The sequence below is a fragment of the Dunckerocampus dactyliophorus genome, chromosome 8 (genome assembly GCF_027744805.1).
Source record: "Dunckerocampus dactyliophorus isolate RoL2022-P2 chromosome 8, RoL_Ddac_1.1, whole genome shotgun sequence".
NCBI classification, from domain to species: Eukaryota; Metazoa; Chordata; class Actinopteri; order Syngnathiformes; family Syngnathidae; genus Dunckerocampus; species Dunckerocampus dactyliophorus.
Window position 1 is genome coordinate 21,378,243 of NC_072826.1, and position 21,422 is coordinate 21,399,664.

The following is a 21,422-nucleotide window of genomic DNA, read 5'->3' on the forward strand; positions in this document are numbered from 1 at the left end:
TTCTTATGATGCTTTTGACACATTTTTTATCACTACTCTAATTCGATTAGCCTCACCGTCGTGCTAAGAGTAACGGTTGCACTGCGGTTGCCGCCTGGCAATGTCAGCGGTGTCCCTAACCACTGAACTCAACGCACACCTTCCTGCTTTGAGCCGCTGTACGTGCTGATAAAAAAGTAGCTTCCCTCTATAATGGGGAAGTAAGGCGAGCAAGCGAGGAAGGACAGACGAATGGTCTGTCCATTTTTAAACGAAACAGACAAAAAGAGTGTCGCCGAGACGTGAAAGGACACGCAGGGGAAGAACCCATGGAGACAAACGAGAGAGAGTTCGGGCCCTTACCTGAGCGATCAGTCACGAGCACCTTTGCTGTAAGTTTGTTTGATTTATTCAAGGCCACATGTGGAACTGAATCATTTTCAAATCTGTGGTTTTGGGTTTTGCTAAAAGTCGTTTGGAATCTCAGCCAGCACATTGGACCCAAGCGCGTGTGTGTGTGTGTGAGGGATTGTGTGTTGTTATGGCGTACAACCACAGTTCACTTTTAGCTGGCAGAATGTGTGCGGTAGAGAGGGAAGATTCAAGAGCTTTTATTGTCAGTTCACCATATATCAAGGACATACAGAGCATCGAAGTTAGTTTTTTTTTTCTCCACGGTGCATTAAAAATAGGGAGTATGACATTGTAAAAAAAACAAAAAGGTGTATATACAGGGAATTTTAAAATATAAAAGAGGGCTTCGGCTGTATAGTTTATAGTATGTGCGATCAACAACGGTGCAAATACTGCCAAATTTGGGAATGGGAGCGTGTAGTTGCTGTGTTAGTTGAGTTGCTATTCATTTTAGTCATCATCCTGTTTTTAAAATTGTTTGCCATAAAGTGTGAAAATCTCCTGGACTAAAAATTAAACCTTTTTTGTCTCTTTTTTTTTTTTTAAGCTTTCCCCTGACTTCCTGTTTGGAAGCCACCAGAGGAGCACAGATGGCAGCTGGCGGATGAAACAGGTAAAAGGCGTCTCTTTTCGCACACATTCATCGCCCAAAGGGGATCACCTTGACTTTGACCTTGAGTATGAAGAGTAGTGCACCAACTTGTGATGTCTTCCCGTCACAGTAGGGGGGAAAAAGCTTTAAAAAAAGGCTTCTTCAGACTCTGGTGACGCTTCCTTGAAGTTGTCACAGCATGAGAAGCAACTTTGGACCACAAACACTGGCATGAATAATGATGTGTCTGCACTTTCATGACTTAATATCCACCGTATATGCCTCATTAATACCTCCCACCCGGCCTTCTATAGTCGCCAGGTGTGACTACAATAGCAAATAACAGGCAACATCCTAATGTTTTTCTTATTACAGTGGAACAGAAGTTCCGACTCTAACCAAAACGTACTCTAATCGAATCCATTCCCATAAGAAATCATGTAAATCCAAGTAATCCATTCCGGACACCCAAAAATGTTAACAGAAATCACGTTTTTATAGTTTTACAATTCTTGTTTTAGTCAGCTGGGATAGGCTGCAGTATACCCCCACAACCCTAATTAGGATAAGCGGCATAGAAAATGAATGTACCTGTTGTGATATAAATAATTATAAAATAATAATAAAAGCCTGTCGTTGGCGGTCGTCTGGTGCGTGTTACTAGTGACACCTAGTGGCCAGTATCGACAGTTCATCGACGTCTTGCATTGCCTTAAACTGTATTTGTATTTTAGTTCATTTAAAAAATGTTTATGCTTGAAAATGCTTAATTTAGGCCAATAATACGTATCATTTGCTTAAATATGCATTTTTTGGGCTAATAATGGGCTGTGATCAACCACTAAACAGCATTTATTAATTATTATTAGTGATTATTATTGGTGAGGGAGCGATGTTCGTACCACGATAGAGCGAGGGGAAAATATGACAAATGAAGGGGATAAATGGAAAATTTAATGTCACTTTTTTTTTTGTTTAAAGCGACGTCATAGACAGGCGACGGAGCTGGGGGACAATGACTTCACGCTGCTAACATGGATGTTTTGTCATAAAAATATGTTACAAACACAGATGTACTCACGCAGTATGCTAAAAACACGACAAGACTCTCACCATATTTTACGCTAACCAGGAAATGTACGGGAACCAACGCAAAGTTTTTGCGTACATTTTTGATGTAAACCGAAAAATACGCTAACCAGGGCATACGCTAATCGAGGTTTGAATATAGCGCCACAAGATGGCAGTAGCTGCATTTAAAGTATCATGAGTGGTCAGCATCCAACAGCTTTATCTACCTCTGCATGCACTTTAAAATGGTGGTGTGAAGCTCATGCGTGTTACACTTGCTGTACTGTTGGTTAGAATGAACTCATCAACTGGCTGAGTAGTTTGCTGTTTACCGCTACCACAACATTGGTTCTGCTGCTGCTGCTGTGTTGTGAAATACAGGCAATGTCCGCTTCCCATGCGAGTAATTGATGCACCCATAAAAATGTTCTTTTTTTTGACGATTCGCTCACACCCTCGTCCAAACCCTCCTGATAGTTGTAGATTTTATGTTGATGTTTGATGTTATTTTGCAATTTTAGATCAACATTTGCAATACAAGTGACAGTTGTAATTATATTAGATTCAGCTCCAGAACCCTCCCCTTCTCTCTTCAATTGCCATTGTTCACTGGTGACACACTCCAGGTTTAAGTCCTGAATATGCCTCACACACTTATTAATAAGCACATTTAAGTATAAAATGTGTAGCTGCTCACCACTAATGAATGATAATTCACCTCGCTTCAAGTTTTGAGGCCGAATTGACTGTCGAAGCTCATGCTTTAGTAGACAAATGTGTGTGTCTCACTGCACACAACTATGGTGTGTCCAAGGACGGCCGAAAAAAGTGTGGAATTTCAAAGCTTGACGAAAAGACATTATCAGTGAAGCATAATACAAACATGTAAAAATTGTGCGCTTTTTTTAAACAGTGGCACACTATAATATCACATATTTACAAACGATTACTGACTTATATGGTGATTGATATTGGTTTTCTGCAGAAAAAAATGCCTATTTTTGGACCAAAAATGTCTAAAACCTGCAAATTTGTGCGGCCATGAATGGCGTGTGTGCGGGGGAGCCACATATGCCACATACGTACTACAGTACTACCAACACCACCCAGGATGGACCCCAGTTTTTCCTACAATACAACATGTACATGTACATTTCACACGGGGTCCCTTAAAACCCAATGATTATGTGCTCAAACAGAGCGATGTTTTTTTATGCACTCCAAAGCTTTATTAACGTTGTTATATATAACGAGAGCCTTTGTGCAGTTATCGTCGGCTTCCAATTAGCGCCCTGTCCTCTTTGCGGTTTACTTAACCCCCCTGCTATAATTTCAGCATTCCCGGAATAATTTGTGTCCTTTGCATTTTGTGACTATGAGAAGTCTTGTCAGCACCAAAAAGGAGAGAAATGCACCTCATGAAAATCCATGAACTCTCATTATATGATTTGCAACAAGGGCATCTCCACTGTATTACTGCAGAATACATTCAAGTAATGCCAGCTCTACACATTTGAGTTTCCAGGAGATCAGCATTTATGCATATTAAGGTGGTGAAATAGCAACTCATGCTGTTACCCAAGTAGCTCTTAGTGCTCCATGTTGCATCACAATAGGGTGTGTGTGCATTTGGTGTAAAGTCTTTTTTTTTTTTTAAGGCCTCTTCTTAGCAGAGGAGCAGATTTAGGACTTAGTGCTTTAATCCGCCTTGCAGGAAGAGATGGCAAACATTTGTAGGGGGATATCCAGTATGTATACATAGTGCTATTGTTAAAAGTAGGTTACAGGAATTGGGAAAAGGTACTTAATTATGGCTGCTTCTGCATGAAAAGTTACAATTGTCTGCGACCCACCCTTTTGTGTAAGTTATATAGAGCAGATATCAAAGTCTGCGTGCCGCTTTTCAGCTTTTAAACATTCAATTCTATTGAAAAAACAGCAGGCGTCTTTTTAATGGGTTATTAAAAAAATGGAGCAAATTCAGTCTTTTTGGATAGGAGTCTTATCAGCATGGCTCACCTTCATTTTTGTAGTAAACTCTTGCATCCCTGTCTTCTTTGACGGTAGTTTATGTACTGTATACAGTGCTATGGTAAAAATGAGTTTTTGTTAAGTTAAATTTTGCTCAATGGGCGTAACCCTGCAAAATAATTCTTATATGGGCCATTCCACCGATCTGTGCCATTTGCCTGTTTGTAACTCTCTCCAAATAAACTTACATTTCTGTCTTTTTTCAGCTGTATATTTGATAATACACAAAATGAACTGCTCAAAATGTGTACTGGCAACTTTATTTCATTTTTGTATGGATTTTCTAATCCAAAAAATAATTTAAGTAACACGACTGAAAGTAACAGAAGTGATTTTTTAGCATAGTATTGTCAAATATATGAAGTACAGTATATGCACATGGCATTTATGCTAAAAGCATGTTGAACACGTACCAAGTGAGTCAACAAAAAAGTGTTATTTTAAAATAAACATATAACATAGAAATAATTTAGGTAACAGCACTCTGCAGAGTCATAGTCAAAATAGGATCGAATATACAAAAAAAATAATTATTTACTTTTGGCCTTCCTGTGGCCTGCAGAGGATCTGAATTATGCAACTTCCTGGGGACTATTTCACTCGTAGAATGTTTAGAATTTTCAGAGGGGGTAATGTGTTAGGTAACAGGACTTTTTTTTTTTTTTTTTTTTTTTTTTTTAGAAAATAAACTTAAAGTGTGGTTGGGATAAAAAAAAATGTAAAAAAATTCTGAAGAATTTAAATTATTATATTTCATTGTAAGGTCTATTTTTAGCAATCGGGAACAAATGCAGTAACCCCTCGATTTTCACGACTTCACGCTTTCACGTTTTTTCAAAAATATATTAATAAATAAATCATGCTGTTTTGTGGTTCAATACGGCCTCTTATTAGTAAAAAAAAAAGAAAAATCTGCATATTTAAACAAATTATTATTATTAAGTTACGTGTTTTTGCCTAAATGAAGCATTTTCAAGCATAAAAATGGCTACATGAAGTAAAATACAAATATAAGGCATTCAGAAGACTTGTTGAACACGCTGCGATGATATGTAGTATTCTACACTGGCCACTAAGTGTCAGTAATGTTACTGTAGTGTTCGCTGAGACACACAAGCACCAGACTTGATCGCCGGAACAACAGGCTTTTATTGCAGGTTTGAATGATCTCACAACAGGCGCAGTAATCCCTAACACCAGCTACCGTTGCGGCCGTAACGCCTGCCAAGCTAAAACTCAATTCTGAACTCCTGACGTCTCTTCCTGTACCCCCCTACTCCTCCCCTCTCCACTCAGCTCTGCTAGCACCGGAACCCATTTACAGCAACACACACAAGCATGATTCTTATTTATGTCTTAAATGGCTTATTTTCCAATATTACGTCTACTATATTGAGTAATACAAATGTAAAGGTGGGTCTTCTTTCATGTCTAGAGCGCCCTAATAATCTTAAAAAGTCATAAACATGTTTTCTATGCTCTAGTTACAAAAATATTTCATTTCTAAATAAGGAATCCTACTTTGCGGAAATTCACTTATCACGGACGGGTCTGAAACCAATTGACAGCCATAAACGAGGGATTACTGTACAGTGATATTTTTCCAGCGTTCAAGCTAGTTTAAATTCATCTTTTAAATAGTATTTCATTAGGCGTGTCACAAGATCTTGCGAGATTAAAACATGACAAGATTTTTTTTACTCAGCAATATCTGTCTCTTGGGCACTGTGCCTGAGACAATTATAAATTAAGTAATTAATCACACTATAAATGAAAGTTAACTCGATAACTGGGCCGGCCTTAATATATTGGCATGTGCGTGCATGTCAGTTTTCCTCATCTATCGCCTCCAAACACTCAGGAAGGGAGTTCACTCTGTGCATTGGCTTAGCACCTTGGCGCGAACAACGGCGTGAAGCGAGTGAGCCCTTTTGTCAGTCATACAGTCTCTTCGTCTCGTTGGGTGGATGCGGGGCGGACAGCATACACACAAGTGCAGAAGAGTGTAACGTAGAAATTAAATTAGTAGATTGCAATATAGTGTCATCATTTTTTTATGTGTTTTTCATTGTACTTTTATTAAAAGTAATGTTAAAATCTCTTCTCGTCTCGTTCTCGTAGACCCAATCTCCTGTATTGTCTCGTCTCGTGACACCCCTATGTTTAATAAATATGCAATCAGATCAATGTGTAGGACACTTTGCTTAATTTTAAAAATGTACAGCATTTTACAGTTCATTTTATTGGGCATTTTTACATTTTATTTTCTGGGGATGCACATTGCACTGATTCTGTGGAATGGCCCACCTGCAAAATCCTTATTTTATTTTCCTCCAAAGTATTATGAATTTGCCTGTTGCACCTTGCCTGCTCACACTGTGGCCTGTTTGTTGAAAGAGCATGCAGCGTGCCGCCTCCTCCGACACCATTAGCACGATGGCACTCGCCAACAACAACTCTCAGGACTGTGCCCCCCTGCATGACACCAGGCAACCGCTCTCACACTCACGGTCCATGATCCTGCCAGAGAATGGCAAGGTATTCCCAGTGGTAAACTCCATGTATAGATAACAACATCCATACACAAAGACAGCAGCCACATCCTGGACTGACCTGTCTTTCAGCATGCCCAACAGGGCAGAGACTACTCGTGCAACGTGACCAACATCGTCGTGGAGCCGCCGTCGCCCGAGAGCTCCCCAGACGGAGAAGGCGGCACACCGGTGAGAAAACGTTACCTCTGACTTTGTACATTAAATCTCTTCCGCCCTGCTTTGAGCTCTGTTGTGTCCATCAAATGTGGAGTGAGGACAGCTTGCCCCTCTTCCCTGATTATGCAGTTGTCATTGTAAGTCGAGAAGGGGAATACTGTACATTATATACCTTTTATGCATACATACCCTTAAATAAATAGCTAATAAACACAGGAACAGAAGAAAATCGGAATGGTATTAGGACCTCTATATATATATATATATATATATATATATATATATATATATATATATATATATACTGTATATAGATATATATACACAGGAATATTATAACGTATACTATTATAACGTAATAAATGCTACAAAAGTAATTAATTTTTTATTATTATTCCAAGAATGAAGATGTATTTTTAGAGAAAAAGGGTAATGTAGTATCACAAGATACTAATTTTGTAATTTTCTAAGAAAATGTAGAATTTTTATATTTCCTATTTTATTTATTTACTTATTATTGTCATTATTATTATTAGTAGTAGTAGTAGTAATAGTAGTCGTCATAGTAGTTGTTGAAGCAGCAACAGTAGTAGTACATTGATGTTGTCATTATATGATATATTTTATATTGTAATATTATTATCATAATGTGGCAAGAAGAAAGTTTGAATTTTTCTTGAAAAAATATTTAAAATAATGATATCAAATAATAACGTTATTATTAGATTATGTATTATGTATTTTTATATTATTATGAATTAGTTGTATAGTTTTAACCAGCTTGTCCAATGTCTAAAAATAAAAATAGACGTGTACTTGCAGGAGTTGGAGAAAGCCGGGCTCTTGAACAAGACCAAGATTGCAGAAGGAGGCCGGAAACTCAGGTGAAGCATCTATTATAGTGATAATACAATGTTAAGTCCAAGTAATACATTGGTTTTTAAGGGACCCAGTGTGTTGTGTTGTAGGAAAAACTGGAGTCCTTCCTGGGTGGTGTTGGTCGGGAACAGTCTGGTTTTCTTCAAAGATCCTAAATCACAGACGCCTTCCAGCTGGGTAAGACCTCACTCGAGCCTTGTGGCTGCAAAATGAGACATGTCACTTTGATTCCACTATATTTTTTAAAAAGGAGAGGGTTTTTTTTTTTACCTTTTATTGATGCAGGTGTCCTGCGCTCCACAAAAGTAAACATTGCCACTCTGAAGACGCTACAGCTGCATATGTTCCACTTGTATTTTAAAGAAAATACTAGTTATATAATATAGACATGTGTCGAAGTAAATAAGAGTGATGCAAACTATGCAAAATCATGCAAAATAGACATTGGTACTATTCTCAGACTGGAAACGTTGTTAGTTATAATGGAATAAAGTACAGTGGAACCTTGGTTAGAAACATTAATTCTTTCCAGAAAGTCTGACACTAACCGAAATGGACGTTAAACGAATAAATTTTTCCCCTAAGAAATAATATAAATCCAATTAATATGTTCCAGAAAGCCAAGAATGTTAACGCAGTACAAATTTTTATAGTTTTACAATTTTTGTTTTACATGCAGAAAACAATTCGAAATGCATATAAATGATGAATGAAAGGGTTAAATGAACATTTAAAGTTACTTTATCGTCATTGAAGACGTGATTCTTGACGGGACTGAAAACAGGAAGGTGTTTTGATGGTTGATCTCGGTGCCACATCGTGTCTTTGGGAACAGTCACGTCTTCAGTGAAGGTAAAAGTAACCTTGTTCATTTTTATCCCTTTTATTCTTCATCTACATGCATTTAGAATTGTTTTATGGATGTGAAACTATAACGTAAAACTATAAAAACGTGTTAACATTTTTGAGTCAACTGCAGATTACATTATAGACGGGCTGACTTTCAGTTCCGGTTGCCATTTTGTTTAGCTAGCTTATAGGATGCTAACAAGGAAGGACATTAAGAACACACAATTGGACTCACGCAGTGTTTTAACAACACGACAAGACATGCGCCATATTGTACGCTAACTGGAGAATGCACGCAAACCGAGGCAAAACGTTTTTGACGTTAACCGTAAAACACGGTAACCGCTGTGGACGCTAATTGAGGTTCCACTTTATACTGCACACACATGGAAAACATGGCCCAAAATATTACAGTACAGTATCTATACCCTAAAAGTGAGTACACCTCACTATCCATCAAAAAGCCACGAGTAATTGATACACCCATAAAAATGTCTATTTTTGATACACATAAAAAATTGTGTAATGAGCCGATGTCCTTGAACGCACCTCCCGGCGATGCTATTCACTTGCTACGACACCTCAAGGTGCGTGCCATGTTTATGGGCATCTTGGTCAAACTTGAGCGGGAGGGGAAGGAAATCGAGTGTGGACTTAAGGCGCCATGCATCCAATGCACTGCGACATAGCTAGATATCTACTGGAGAATAGCGGGATATAAAGCGAGAGCTTGCGTTGTGTTACATGGGGAAATTCCGCCCACAATATAGACTACCAGGTACAGCATGATAGTACTCTGTAATGCCCAATTTGATTGATTTGCCCAGACAAATTGAATCAGAGCAACTGCAATTGCTTGATGTTTAACTTCTTGTTTTACTTCTCATACAGGTCCATGTGCAAATGCTCTGACTCAACTCCCCAGATATAACATGTACTGAAAACCTTTACACGCACTTTTTGTTCAAATACTTTTGGAATTTGTGGATAAAAAACGTATTGTTGCTGAGCTGATCATGAAACTTGTTTTGTGCATTCTCGGAGCAAGAAGAGGGCGGGATATAATACTTGCAACACGTTCAAACGTTAGCGCCCTCCATGTAGCCACAGTCTTTTTATATTTAAACTTTCAGTGAATAAATGTCATTTATTGAGTAAGCAATATATTTGAGAAATTTACGCAAAATTGTCCACAATTTGGATGAACGTTAAAGGGGAATGGTGCTAAACCAGTTCTTTAGATGGCTGGGTAATTGTCTCCTGCCTACAGTCAAGCATGGCGGTGGTGGGAGTGCCATGGTCTGGGGCTGCATGAGTGCTGCCGGCACTGGGGAGCTGGAGTTCATGGAGAGGAAACATGAATTCCAACACGTACTGTGTAAGTGCAGAGTGACGCCTCAGTGTGAAGTCCTGGCTTACTTGTGTCCAATCAAGGTGTAATCCACACAAAGTCCATATAGTTGCAGAAATTAAAATGTTTTATTCCAGAGTGTCACGATGTAGACAAATTGTTCACTGCACCAAAAAAAAACTTAATTGACCAGACACGCTGGAATAAAACATTTTAATTTCTGCAACTATATGGACTTTGTGTGGATTACACCTTGATTGGACACAAGTAAGCCAGGACTTCACACCGAGGCGTCACTCTGCACTTACAATAGTAAAAAACCATGTGGCTCCACAGCAGTCTAAAGCTTCCACCTCTTTGCTCACAGCACCTCCCCCAACATATACATGCCCGCACACCTGAATGGAGCCTTTAATCAATGTAATTTTTTTTTAACTAAAATAGCAACAACACTTGAATGAAAATAAATACCATTGTAAACTTCAAACAGTATTTCAAGTATGCATCTTGCATAAATAACAAAAACTACACATTATAATTAAATGACTCGTACATACTGTGACATTGTGAGACAGTAATGGCCTTGTGTTGACTTATTTTCAGAGGACAGTAAATCTATACTGCTACACAGATTGCCCACTGACTACTCTAAAGTATATTTCCATCGTATTGTTCCTTGAGAAGATATAATGAATGTGCTGTAACTTGACGTGGATGATGTCTTGGACCAAACCAGAAACCAGGCAACAGTCGCCCTGAGAGCAGTGTTGACCTCAGAGGAGCACAGCTGCATTGGGCCAACGAGCTGTCCAGCAAGAAGAACGTCTTCAAGGTAAACAAGCCCGAGGAACATTCACTCTTACGTGACACTGATTCATTTGCATATGTGTGTGTTCTAGCTGAGGACGGTGACGGGCAACGAATTCCTGCTGCAGTCAGAGACGGACTCTCTGATCAAAGAATGGTACCACACCATCCAGACCGTCATCGACAGGCTGGTGGGGAGATCCTACAGTCACGTCAAAACATTGGCCCTGAATGTATGATATGTAATATGTGATTGCCTCTTCCAGGACCGGGAAAACCCGTTAGACAACGTCCTCCTCTACTCTCTGAGGAGAGCGGGCAGCGTGGAGATGCTGGACCACAGCGGAGACGAAGACGACAGGAGAACGTCACGTAAGTGCCCCATTCACATTTGGCGTCTCGCTGTCACTCAGCCGAGCCTCCGCCTCACCTCTCCACTCAATCATCATCATCACTCTTTTCTCTCCATATTCGCACAGGCATCTTACATCCCGCCATCCTCTACTCCATTCTCTCCTCCATCCAGCCCACTTACATTTTCACCTGGCCGCCATGGCAGGTCATCCCGCCCTCGGCCTCATCTCACCTGTGCCAGCCTGTTCTCCCGCTTTTCATCCTCACCACCATTCCCTCTCATCTTCTGCCCTGCCCCACGCTAGGATGCCCCGCACTGACCTCCTCCTTCTCCTCTTCTTCCCTCTCCTCTCCCCCTCCCCTTGCAGTCCCTCGCTCGGCCTCCAACCTGGAGAACACGGAGAAGAAGAGAGTGAAGACGCGGCTGAAGAAGCTCATTCTGAAGAGGCCTCCTCTGCAGGCCCTGCAGGAGAAAGGCCTCATTAAAGGTATGTCTCGTCATTTTTACATTCTGTAGTAGCTGCGACACACCAACCAGGTGGACAACATAGTGGATACCCGCATATTAACAATTCAGCATTTACAAACTGCAAATTTGCAGAGTTTTGCCCAAAACATTTTTTATTTGCTGTTTCGTGGTTGACTATGGCCTACAGTATTATTAGGCAAAAAAATATTAAAAGACAAGTTATATGAAGTATACTGGTCACCAGGCGGCAGTAGTTACATTGATGAGACATTACCTTAACACTGCATGGAGTCAGCCATGGCATAGTGAAAAAATCTTTCCCCTCCCATTCCGTGTGGAAGTGGTAGGTTCTTAGCTTCTTACTTTGTAGGTGCGCAATGTGGTGTAAACAAAGAATAATAGGAGTGTAAACGTGACTGTATGTGTTATTTAATGTCTACAGGGCTCTTAAGAACCATATTTAGAAAGTCATAAACATGTTTTCTATGCTCTAACTGTGAAAATATTCCATTTATTAATATTGAATCCTACTTTGCGGAGATTCACTTATTGTGGTTAGGTCTGGAACCAATTAACCACAATAAAGGAGGGACGACAATATTGGTAAAGGTTGAATTGCACAAAGTAGTTGTCACACTTCACAAACCAATAGGAGCTTATCAACCCAAAAGTGCACCACTCACGTTGCAACCAAAAACAGTAAGTGGAACACACAAGGTAACTGTACCACACAGACTATGCCTGTATCAAAATAGAAGCTTACACACCAATATACATGCAAAACAATGCTATTTTATATTAATTTATAACCCTCAAGGTATGCTGTGAAGCCCACACATTACCCAGCATGCCTTGAGGGTTGTACATTTGTATAAAATAATATAGTCTGTGTGCTGGAGTTACATTGTGTGTTCCACACAATGTCACAGAATGTAGAATGTCACAAGCAAACCCTGCGAGTAGCGGGGATGTACTGTATACTCATTTACATTATTTATATGGTGATGATTTTTTTTTCTGCATCATTGACATTTTCTGGCGATACAATGACATCACCGATTGAAGCGGCCAATCAGATTGCATTTTGATGTCATCCCCATGCTTCTGAAAGCCACTCGGAGGCATATGTTCATTGTTGTGGAGATTGTGTCAATATAACATTTCATTTCTTGATTTTTCAACTCATTTTGGAGCATCTCGATGCATTGGCATGCAGTTTATGAAGGAATTGCAAATTCAAGTTTCTTATTATGCTCATTATTTTCAGGGCTCGACTGCTCAATATTGATCCCGAAATACCAAATTAATTTATATAAAATAAAATGTATCATAGTTGCTATCCAATGAAAAACATGTATATCCACATATAAACTAACTAGACAAATTAAAATGAATATATTTTTAAAAAAATAATGAATACATAAAAATATGAATATAGTACCTCTTTGACAATGTATAAAATATTGAGCAATATAAGAAACCAGAATTTTCCATTTTTTATAATTAGCAAAATATTAAATTACATATTAAATTCATATGAAATATAATGTATAATTGTCTCTGTCCAATGAAAAACATGTATCTCATTCAGAATGTAGTGTTATTTTTCTTTAGACAACTAATTAAAAAATAATACCGCCCTGACTTAAAGAAAATGAATATAAGAAATACTAACAGGCTGCAAGGAGGTTAGCATGTTGGCCTCACAGTCAGGAGATGAAGTGTTCGAATCTCCGTTGGAGCATCTCTGTATGGAGTTTGCACGTTCTCTCCGTGCTTGCGTGGATTTTCTCCACGGACTCAGTTTTCCTCCCACATTCCAATAACATGCGTATCAGGCTAAGTGAAGAGTAAATTGTCCACGGATGTGAAAGTGAGAGGGAATGGTTGTGATGCTAATGAGGACTACGGCGTATAGAAAATGAAAGAATGAATGTAATATCTTCTGTGCCAATCAAAACTCAGTATTATGATCCTTGGATCTCATTCAAGTGTGCAGGTGTACCTAATATTGTGTCCACTATAATATAGTTGAGTATGAGGGTGGTGTGAAAAAGTGTTTGCCCCCTTCCTGTTTGTTTTTTTTTGTTTGTTTTTTTTTTTTTTTTGAATGTTTGTCACACTTAAATGTTTCAGATCATCAAACAAATTTAAATATTAGTCAATGACAACACAACTCAACACAAAATGCAGTTTTTAAATGATTTTCTTTTTATTATTAAGGGAGAGAAACCTACATGGCCCTGGGTGAAAAAGCAATCGCCCCCTAAACCTAATAACAGGTTGGGCCACTTTTAGCAGCAACAACTGCAAGTGTTTGCGATAACTTGGCCCACTCATCTTTGCAGAATTGTTGTAATTCAGCCACATTGGAGGGTTTTCCAGCATGAAGCGCCTTTTTAAGGTCATACCACAGGTCAGGACTTTGACTAGGCCACTCCAAAGTCTTCATTTTGTTTTTCTTCAGCCATTCAGAGGTGGACTTGCTGGTGTGTTTTGGATCATTGTCCTGCTGCAGAACCCAAGTTGGTTTCAGCTTGAGGTCACCAACAGATGGCCGGACATTCTCCTTCAGGATTTTTTGGTAGACAGCAGAATTCATGGTTGCATTTATCACAGCAAGTCTTCCAGGTCCTGACGTAGCAAAACAGCCACAGACGATCACACTACCACCACCATATTTTACTGTTGGTATGATGTTCTTTTTCTGAAATGTGGCGTTACTTTTACACCAGATGTAATGGGACACACACCTTCCAAAAAGTTAAACTTTTGTCTCGTCAGATCACGGAATATATTTTGCAAAGGTCTTGGGGATCATCAAGATCAAGGCAAAATTTAGACAAGCCTTAATGTTCTTTTTGTTCAGCAGTGGTTTTCGTCTTGGAAATCTGCCATGCAGGCCGTTTTTGCCCAGTGTCTTTCTTATGGTGGAGTCATGAACACTGACCTTAACTGAGGCAAGTGAGGCCTGCAGTTCTTTGGATGTTGTTGTGGGGTCTTTTGTGACCTCCTGGATGAGTCATCGCTGCACTCTTGGAGTCATTTTGGTTGTTCGTCCACTCCTGGGAAGGTTCACCACTGTTCCATGTTTTTGCCATTTGTGGCTAATGGCTCTCACTGTGGTTAGCTGGAGCCCCAAAGCTTTAGAAATGGCTTTATAACCTTTTCCAGAATGATAGACCTTAGTGACTTTATTTGTGTGTGTGTGTGTGTGTGTGTGTTTGTTCGTGCGTGCGTGCTTGTGCATGCGCGTGTGTGTGTGTGTGTATTATATTGACTGATATTTTAATTTGTTTGATCTGGAACATTTAAGTGTGACAAACATGCAAAAAAATAAGAAATCAGGAAGGAGGCAAACACTTTTTCACACCACTAACATTCTGCACAAATGATATAGTACATGGAGCAAAGTACATGTGTTGCCTTGCATCATCAAGAGTCAGAATAGAAGTGGTCTCCCACTGTACAGTACACTCTACATGTATCACCTACACAAATGTTTCAGCACACAGCAAGTAAAGACTCAACGTGAACTCCAGTGTTCTGAAAAGTGTATGTGTGTGTGTGTGTGTGTGTGTGTGTTTGTGTCGTTGCCCCTCAGATCAGGTGTTTGGCTGTCGTCTGGAGATGTTGTGCGAGAGAGAGAAGAGCACAGTCCCTCGCTTCGTCAGGCTTTGCACGGAGACAGTGGAGAAGAGAGGTACGCTGAAAGCACAACAAGCCTCGCTCCTTTTCCACAGTCATAGTGCAAACTTGTGCACAGCGATGTGATGGACAAATAAAAAGACCTTTTCTGCTAGGACATAAAATATTGATGAAATGTCTTTCTGCAGAGCATTTTTGCACACTGCCCAGACAGTGAGAGACTTGGCAAGAAATGTAGTCTTTTTCTTAGTAGCTCTGCTGAGGACGTTATGTTTTCATCATGATTTCTTTCTTAGCTAAATTAGATATGGATAGCATTTAGGATCCAGGATCTTTTTATGCAGCAATATAATAATAATAATAATAATAACAGTTTTTGTTAATAATAAAATGTTATTCTATTCTATTTTATTGTATTGTTCTGTGTTTTATTTTTCTATTCTGTACTTAATTTTATTATAATCTATTTATTCTGTTTTATTGTTATTTTTATATTCTATTGTATTTTATTCTATATTTTATTTCATGTTATTATATTATATTTTATTTTTTATTCTGTTCCATTCTTTTCTATTTTTATTTTATTGTATTTTATTGTCTTTTATTTTATTCTACCCTATCTATATTTTATTTTAATTTTTTTTCAACATGGATTATAAAATGCAGAATTAGTAGTTTTATTTTTATTATTCAATGCAATCTTTTCTACTTTATTTTATTGTACCCTATTAATATTTGATTGTATTCTATTTTATTTTCCAACATAGATTATAAAGTGCAGAATTAGCCATTTTGCTTAATTTTGTCATTCATGTAGTCATGTTTTTTGATGAAAAATGAAGGAAAATGTCTACAAATGGACCTAATGTGCGTGCAATATATATTTTTTTAAATCCTGCATCCACTTTTATTATGCATACCAAATTGTAACAGTTTTTTTGGCACAAGCCTCACTCAAAGTTTAGTTGAAATGTGTAGGGTCCTTGTCAGTGAAATAGAATGCCAACATGTTAACTAAATGCTGAAATGCTAACTAAATTGTAACACATTATAGTCTGCAATGAAGCTCAATGTGTTACGGTTGAGAGAACATCCTATTACTTGTAATAGAGCTTTTGTCTGTATCTGCCATTTAGTGTCTTTTCAGTGATTTTCTCCACACACACTTAGGTTTGCAGGCACAGGCGCTGACTTGGTTTGTGTGTTCTGTCGCAGGGCTGGACACTGATGGCATCTACAGGGTGTCTGGAAACCTGGCGGTCATTCAGAAACTACGCTTCCTGGTCAACCATGGTGAGGTCAAATGAGCCAGAAATAATGAATGACGGCATAAAATATTCTGGCTCCACTTTGATGAAGTGGTGCCCGCAAAAAGCCAAAGTAAAAGCAAAACGTTAACCGTAAAAACCTTTTAGGGGAAAATCTTGATCCAAATGTATTTTCTTTTTTCATTTCCCATTTTAAATGTTTCCATTTAAAGACGATGTATTTGTATCTGTTCATGTGACTGCACCCATAAAGTATGTTTATATGAGGCATTCATTCATTGAACTACAGTAGGTCATCGCATATTCGAAATTTAGCATTCGCGACCCTACAAATATGCAGATTTTTGATCAAAACATTTGGAGACGTTCATTATATGCAGTGAATTAGCTCCATATTTACACCTTTATGCACACATCACAAGGCAACAGGTGCTTATCAACCCGATTGCCTACCTCACTCACGGTGCAACAACAATAACTACCACATGGATTATGTGGATATGGAAATAAATGCTTACACACTAATATGCATGCGAGATGATACTATTTTATACTCATTGATATGCGGGGAAGCATGCCTCTTGTGTTATTTGTGGTTGCACCGTGAGTGATGTAGGTGTTTGGTACCACCTAATAGTAAGATGCGCTGTACCAAAAAATGGTTCCCTGCTATGGATAGAGGAGATTAAATGGCTTGACGAGGTGAAATAAGGGACTAAAAATTATTTCCTCAAAAATATTACATAATAAACAATTGAGCATAGAAGGGCAATGAAAATAAGTCCAAAGTCAGTCCCAAGAGATGCAGTTATAATAAAAATAATAATTAATAAGTAAGGTGTTTTTTAAAAGAAAGATACTTAAGAGTTAAACAGCCACTCCTGGTGGCTGTTGCTGACCACCTGCTGAGTAAGTGTGTGCTTCTTTCAGAGCGGGCGGTGACCACTGATGGTCGTTACATGTTCCCAGCAGAGTTGGTGCAAGGTAGACGCAGACAAAAGAGTACAAGAACATTTTCTTATTCTGCTTTATTTGGGTCACATGTTGCTGCAGCTTTTGTGTGTTGCCTGAGCTTCGGACACACACACACACACACACACGCACACACACCAGCTTGCAGTGTGTTTTTGTTGTATTTTTGGTGGTTGTGCTACCATTTGCTTAATGTATGTTTGTCCCTGAGGCCTCTCTGCTTTACGTTTTCTGATGTAATAACATGCAGCAGGTTGTACAGACAGTAAGCGCGCAGTCTGAGGCTGCCCCCTAGCGGAGGAAGTAAGAAGCAGCGCTTGATTAATAATGTGTGATGTATGTTTGTGTCGCCTCTCGTGCCTTCCACTCGGCAGCTCCAAGCCTGTTTGCTCGTTTCTAACATGATCGCTCTATTTCACACTTTCATCACTTCCTTCTGTGCCTCGCTCCCCTTCTCTATTTCCTCAGAGGAGAAGCTCAATTTGGACGAGAGCGAGTGGGAGGACATCCACGTCATCTCGGGAGCTTTGAAACTTTTCTTCCGCGAGCTTCCTGAGCCCCTCGTGCCCTACGGCTTCTTTTCTGACATGGTGGAGACAGTCAGTAAGTTGAACAAAGTCATTACGCTACACCAGTGGTTGGAACTCTTTCATTCTTTTACAGCAAGTACCACCTCAAACATATTTGTACTTTGCATATACAGTGGATCCCAACACATCTGCGATTCAGGAGTCAACTGCAAATTTCAGTATTTTTAATCCTAAGTGTATTTTTTTTAATATTTGTGTTATGTATACACTCCTGTGTGTATATTATATTATGCATTTATTAATATTTAATTATGTAATTTGTATTTTTTAATAAATACATGATAATACAGGTCAATTGTACAGCGTACATGTGAGAAATCCCCAATTTTTACACGCTTTTACATCATTTTTATGTCCTTTTCTCCATTCTTTGGAACGGAACCCCCGCGAAAATCAGGGATCTACTCTACATGCAGTAATCCCTCGTTTATCAAGGGGAATTAGTTCAAGACATGACCATGACAAGTGAATTTCCACAAAGCAGGATTCCTTACTTATAATGGAATAGTTTTGTTTTTAACATGATTAGAGCCCTGTAGACTTGAAATAACACCCCTATAGTCACCTTTACACTCGTATTACCCAATATTCTAGACATAATAAGAGAAAATAAGACAAAATATAGACTCACACGTGTTAGAATTGGGAGAGTTCCTTGTTGTTGTTCCTTTTTTACCTCCTGTTCTGCACAGTACTTACTGTGGTGGCTAATGTCTCTTCAATGTAACGTTACTGACACCTAGTGACCAGCGTAGAATACTACGTATCATCACATCTTTGAATGCGTCTTCTGAATGCTTTATATTTGTAATTTATTTTATTTAGCCATTTTTATATTTGGAAAGGCTAATTTGCTCAAATATGCAAATTCTTGACATGATTTATTAATCTATTTTTGAAAAGCTGTGATGGAGTGAAATGAAATTCAAAGAGTGAAGTGGCGGGGGACTACTGTACCTACAGTAAAATTGTAGTTTTAGATATTTTATTTTTAATCGCTGATGTTCCTGAGTACCACTAGATGGCGCCAGCGTACCACCAGTGGGATTCATGCCACAGTTTGAGACTGTGCACTACACTACACCTTCTCTTTTAAAAATAAAAAAAAGAAAAAAGAAAAAGGGCTCCATTCACCTGTTTGTTTCCTGACATGTCTCTTACGTCCTGTGTCGTGCAGAGATGTTGGACTACACGGAAAAAGTGGAGCGTTTGAAGACGCTGGTGCATAACATGCCTCCGCCCAACCACGACACGCTGCAGTTCATCTGCCGCCACCTCAAACGGTACGCCATCAAAGAAGCCACTCATACACTTTCATTAGTTAAGATGGCAGGAAGTTGCACACAAGGTAATACATGAGGTCAAAAACACACATGAAACCTGGCAGGTAAACAACCTGGCAGATAAATAAATGCCTTCAGGATATTTGTGCAACATTGGTTGAATTAAAACAAAAAGGTCAACGCCAATCCATAGAAAAATAAGTCTAAAATAAAGACATTTTTTGAAAATTGGAAATAATAGAAATAAATATTTTACACACGTTTAACCGAAAAATATAAAGTTAATCTAACACGAAAATATTTGTAAATAAAACAAAAAAAACAAAAAACTATTGACTCTGCATACATTACATTTTGCTCAGAGCGAATAATAAGCTAAAATTCTCTCTCTATATATATTTTAAAGTTCGACTCTGAAAACTAGACTTCATTATTATTATTTTGAATTTATATTTTATATTTATATATTTTTAGATAATATTTTGGCGGACATTTTTAAAGTGGGGATATGCCATTATGAATATGCCATTCTATGCCTTATACATACATTATAAATAAATATTGTTTCTTAAAGTAAACCAGTATTTTTAAATGCAAAATTACTACTACAGTATTACTACTACTACTACTACTACTACTGCTACCTCTATAGTACTACTACTACAAATAATAACGACAATAATAATAATACAAGAGTCCGTTACAATTACATGCACAAACATCATGGCCAATTATGCAAACTAGATGATGACCTCATTTATGAATAATAATTATAATATGTAATGGTAATAATAATGGTGATGATATTGTGCTTATTATATAATTATTGTCATTATGATTATTATATAGTGAGGACAAGCGGCATAGAAAATGAATAAATGAATATTATTATTGTTAATAATAATAATACGCATACGATTATTATTGTCATTTCTATTATTATTACTATTATTACTTGCACAAGCAATTGTGCAATTTAGATTACGTCATATAATAATAATAATAATAATAATAGTGTAATTGCACAAGTATTTATGGAGAAAAAAGTGGGAGACAAAAAGTGAGTAATAAACATGAAAAGCACAACAAATAAACACAACAAAATGAACTTTGTTTTATTGCTTCTTTTGTGGTTTTTTTCCCCCAAAGTCACAGAAAAGACTGAGAAGCTTGTGAGTGCTTTGAAATGGGGCGGTCGCCCACAGCAGCACCCGCTGCTCCTTGAAAGCTTGCATGGCTCCTCTTATGTCAGAGTATGTAAAAGTCTAGTAACTAGCTAGATTTATTGCTAGTAGCTTTTTCTTAAAAAAAAAAAAAAAAAGTCACTCAAAATATAGCGACGAGGTCGCTTGCTATGTTGGCAACACTGATCCCTCCTCCTAAGGCTTCTTATTGTCTGGCAGACCAGGTGCGTATGAGACGTGTTAAAGGAAAACTGCCCTTTTTTTGGAATTTTGCTTATCATCCTCAATCCTTATGTGAGACATGAACACATATGCTTTTCTCTTTTTCTGTGTGTTCTAAAGATATAAAAATAAACAGCTCAGTACTGCATGTATGGGACCCACTTATTCTGCCTACAAAGCCTTCTGAAAACGCCTCCAAAAAGGCCCAATAATGCTCCATTTACATACTGTATAATGTGACCTGCATATAACCAAGCTACAGTGACATTGTTATTATCATTATTATTATATTATTATTAACATTGTTACGCCGATCGAACTACGTTACTGGCGCATTGACACTTAGCCAGAACACACCGGCTAGCTACTAGCCAGCTAGCGACTAGCTTCACCACAGACTCGGCCGCAGCGCGTCAGCGTTGTGCTCACAACGCCTCAGACCGCTACAAAAAAGGTAAGGCTACATATTTGAGGTGACTACACTACTGCTGTGTTTTTATTTCTGAGTTTGGAAAAGTTGACGCGAGGTGTAGGCGTTTGTTTCTATGTTGCTATGTGAAATCAATGCGCAATGAGTATGAGTACTTTCAAGTTACGGTAATGCTTAGAATGGCCAAAATACGGCAAAATACAGTAAGTATTACATGTTATCATGAATGTACCTGTTACTACATGTATATAAAACTATAAAACCTTGTTGGAGGTTTTTGGAGGTGTTTAATAGCGGCATTTGTAGGCGGCATCGGTG

The 21,422-nt window shown here is 38.3% G+C and overlaps 1 protein-coding gene across 5 annotated transcripts in view; it reads left to right on the plus strand.

Moving 5' to 3' along the window:
- Nucleotides 1-21,422, plus strand: part of arhgap9 (Rho GTPase activating protein 9) — a 61,941-nt gene that overhangs the window by 33,353 nt on the left and 7,166 nt on the right. For 2 of the 5 annotated variants that reach the window (XM_054784321.1, XM_054784319.1), the window contains 14 exons: nucleotides 941-1,006; nucleotides 6,485-6,625; nucleotides 6,712-6,810; nucleotides 7,621-7,682; nucleotides 7,767-7,854; nucleotides 10,614-10,709; nucleotides 10,777-10,875; nucleotides 10,951-11,056; nucleotides 11,407-11,526; nucleotides 15,112-15,210; nucleotides 16,371-16,448; nucleotides 17,354-17,407; nucleotides 17,864-17,998; nucleotides 19,163-19,268. In XM_054784321.1, the coding sequence (XP_054640296.1) occupies nucleotides 941-1,006; nucleotides 6,485-6,625; nucleotides 6,712-6,810; nucleotides 7,621-7,682; nucleotides 7,767-7,854; nucleotides 10,614-10,709; nucleotides 10,777-10,875; nucleotides 10,951-11,056; nucleotides 11,407-11,526; nucleotides 15,112-15,210; nucleotides 16,371-16,448; nucleotides 17,354-17,407; nucleotides 17,864-17,998; nucleotides 19,163-19,268 (1,349 nt within the window). The remainder of the gene's footprint in view (nucleotides 1-940; nucleotides 1,007-6,484; nucleotides 6,626-6,711; nucleotides 6,811-7,620; nucleotides 7,683-7,766; nucleotides 7,855-10,613; nucleotides 10,710-10,776; nucleotides 10,876-10,950; nucleotides 11,057-11,406; nucleotides 11,527-15,111; nucleotides 15,211-16,370; nucleotides 16,449-17,353; nucleotides 17,408-17,863; nucleotides 17,999-19,162; nucleotides 19,269-21,422) is intronic. The other 3 variants (XM_054784323.1, XM_054784322.1, XM_054784320.1) reach the window with 2 other exon arrangements.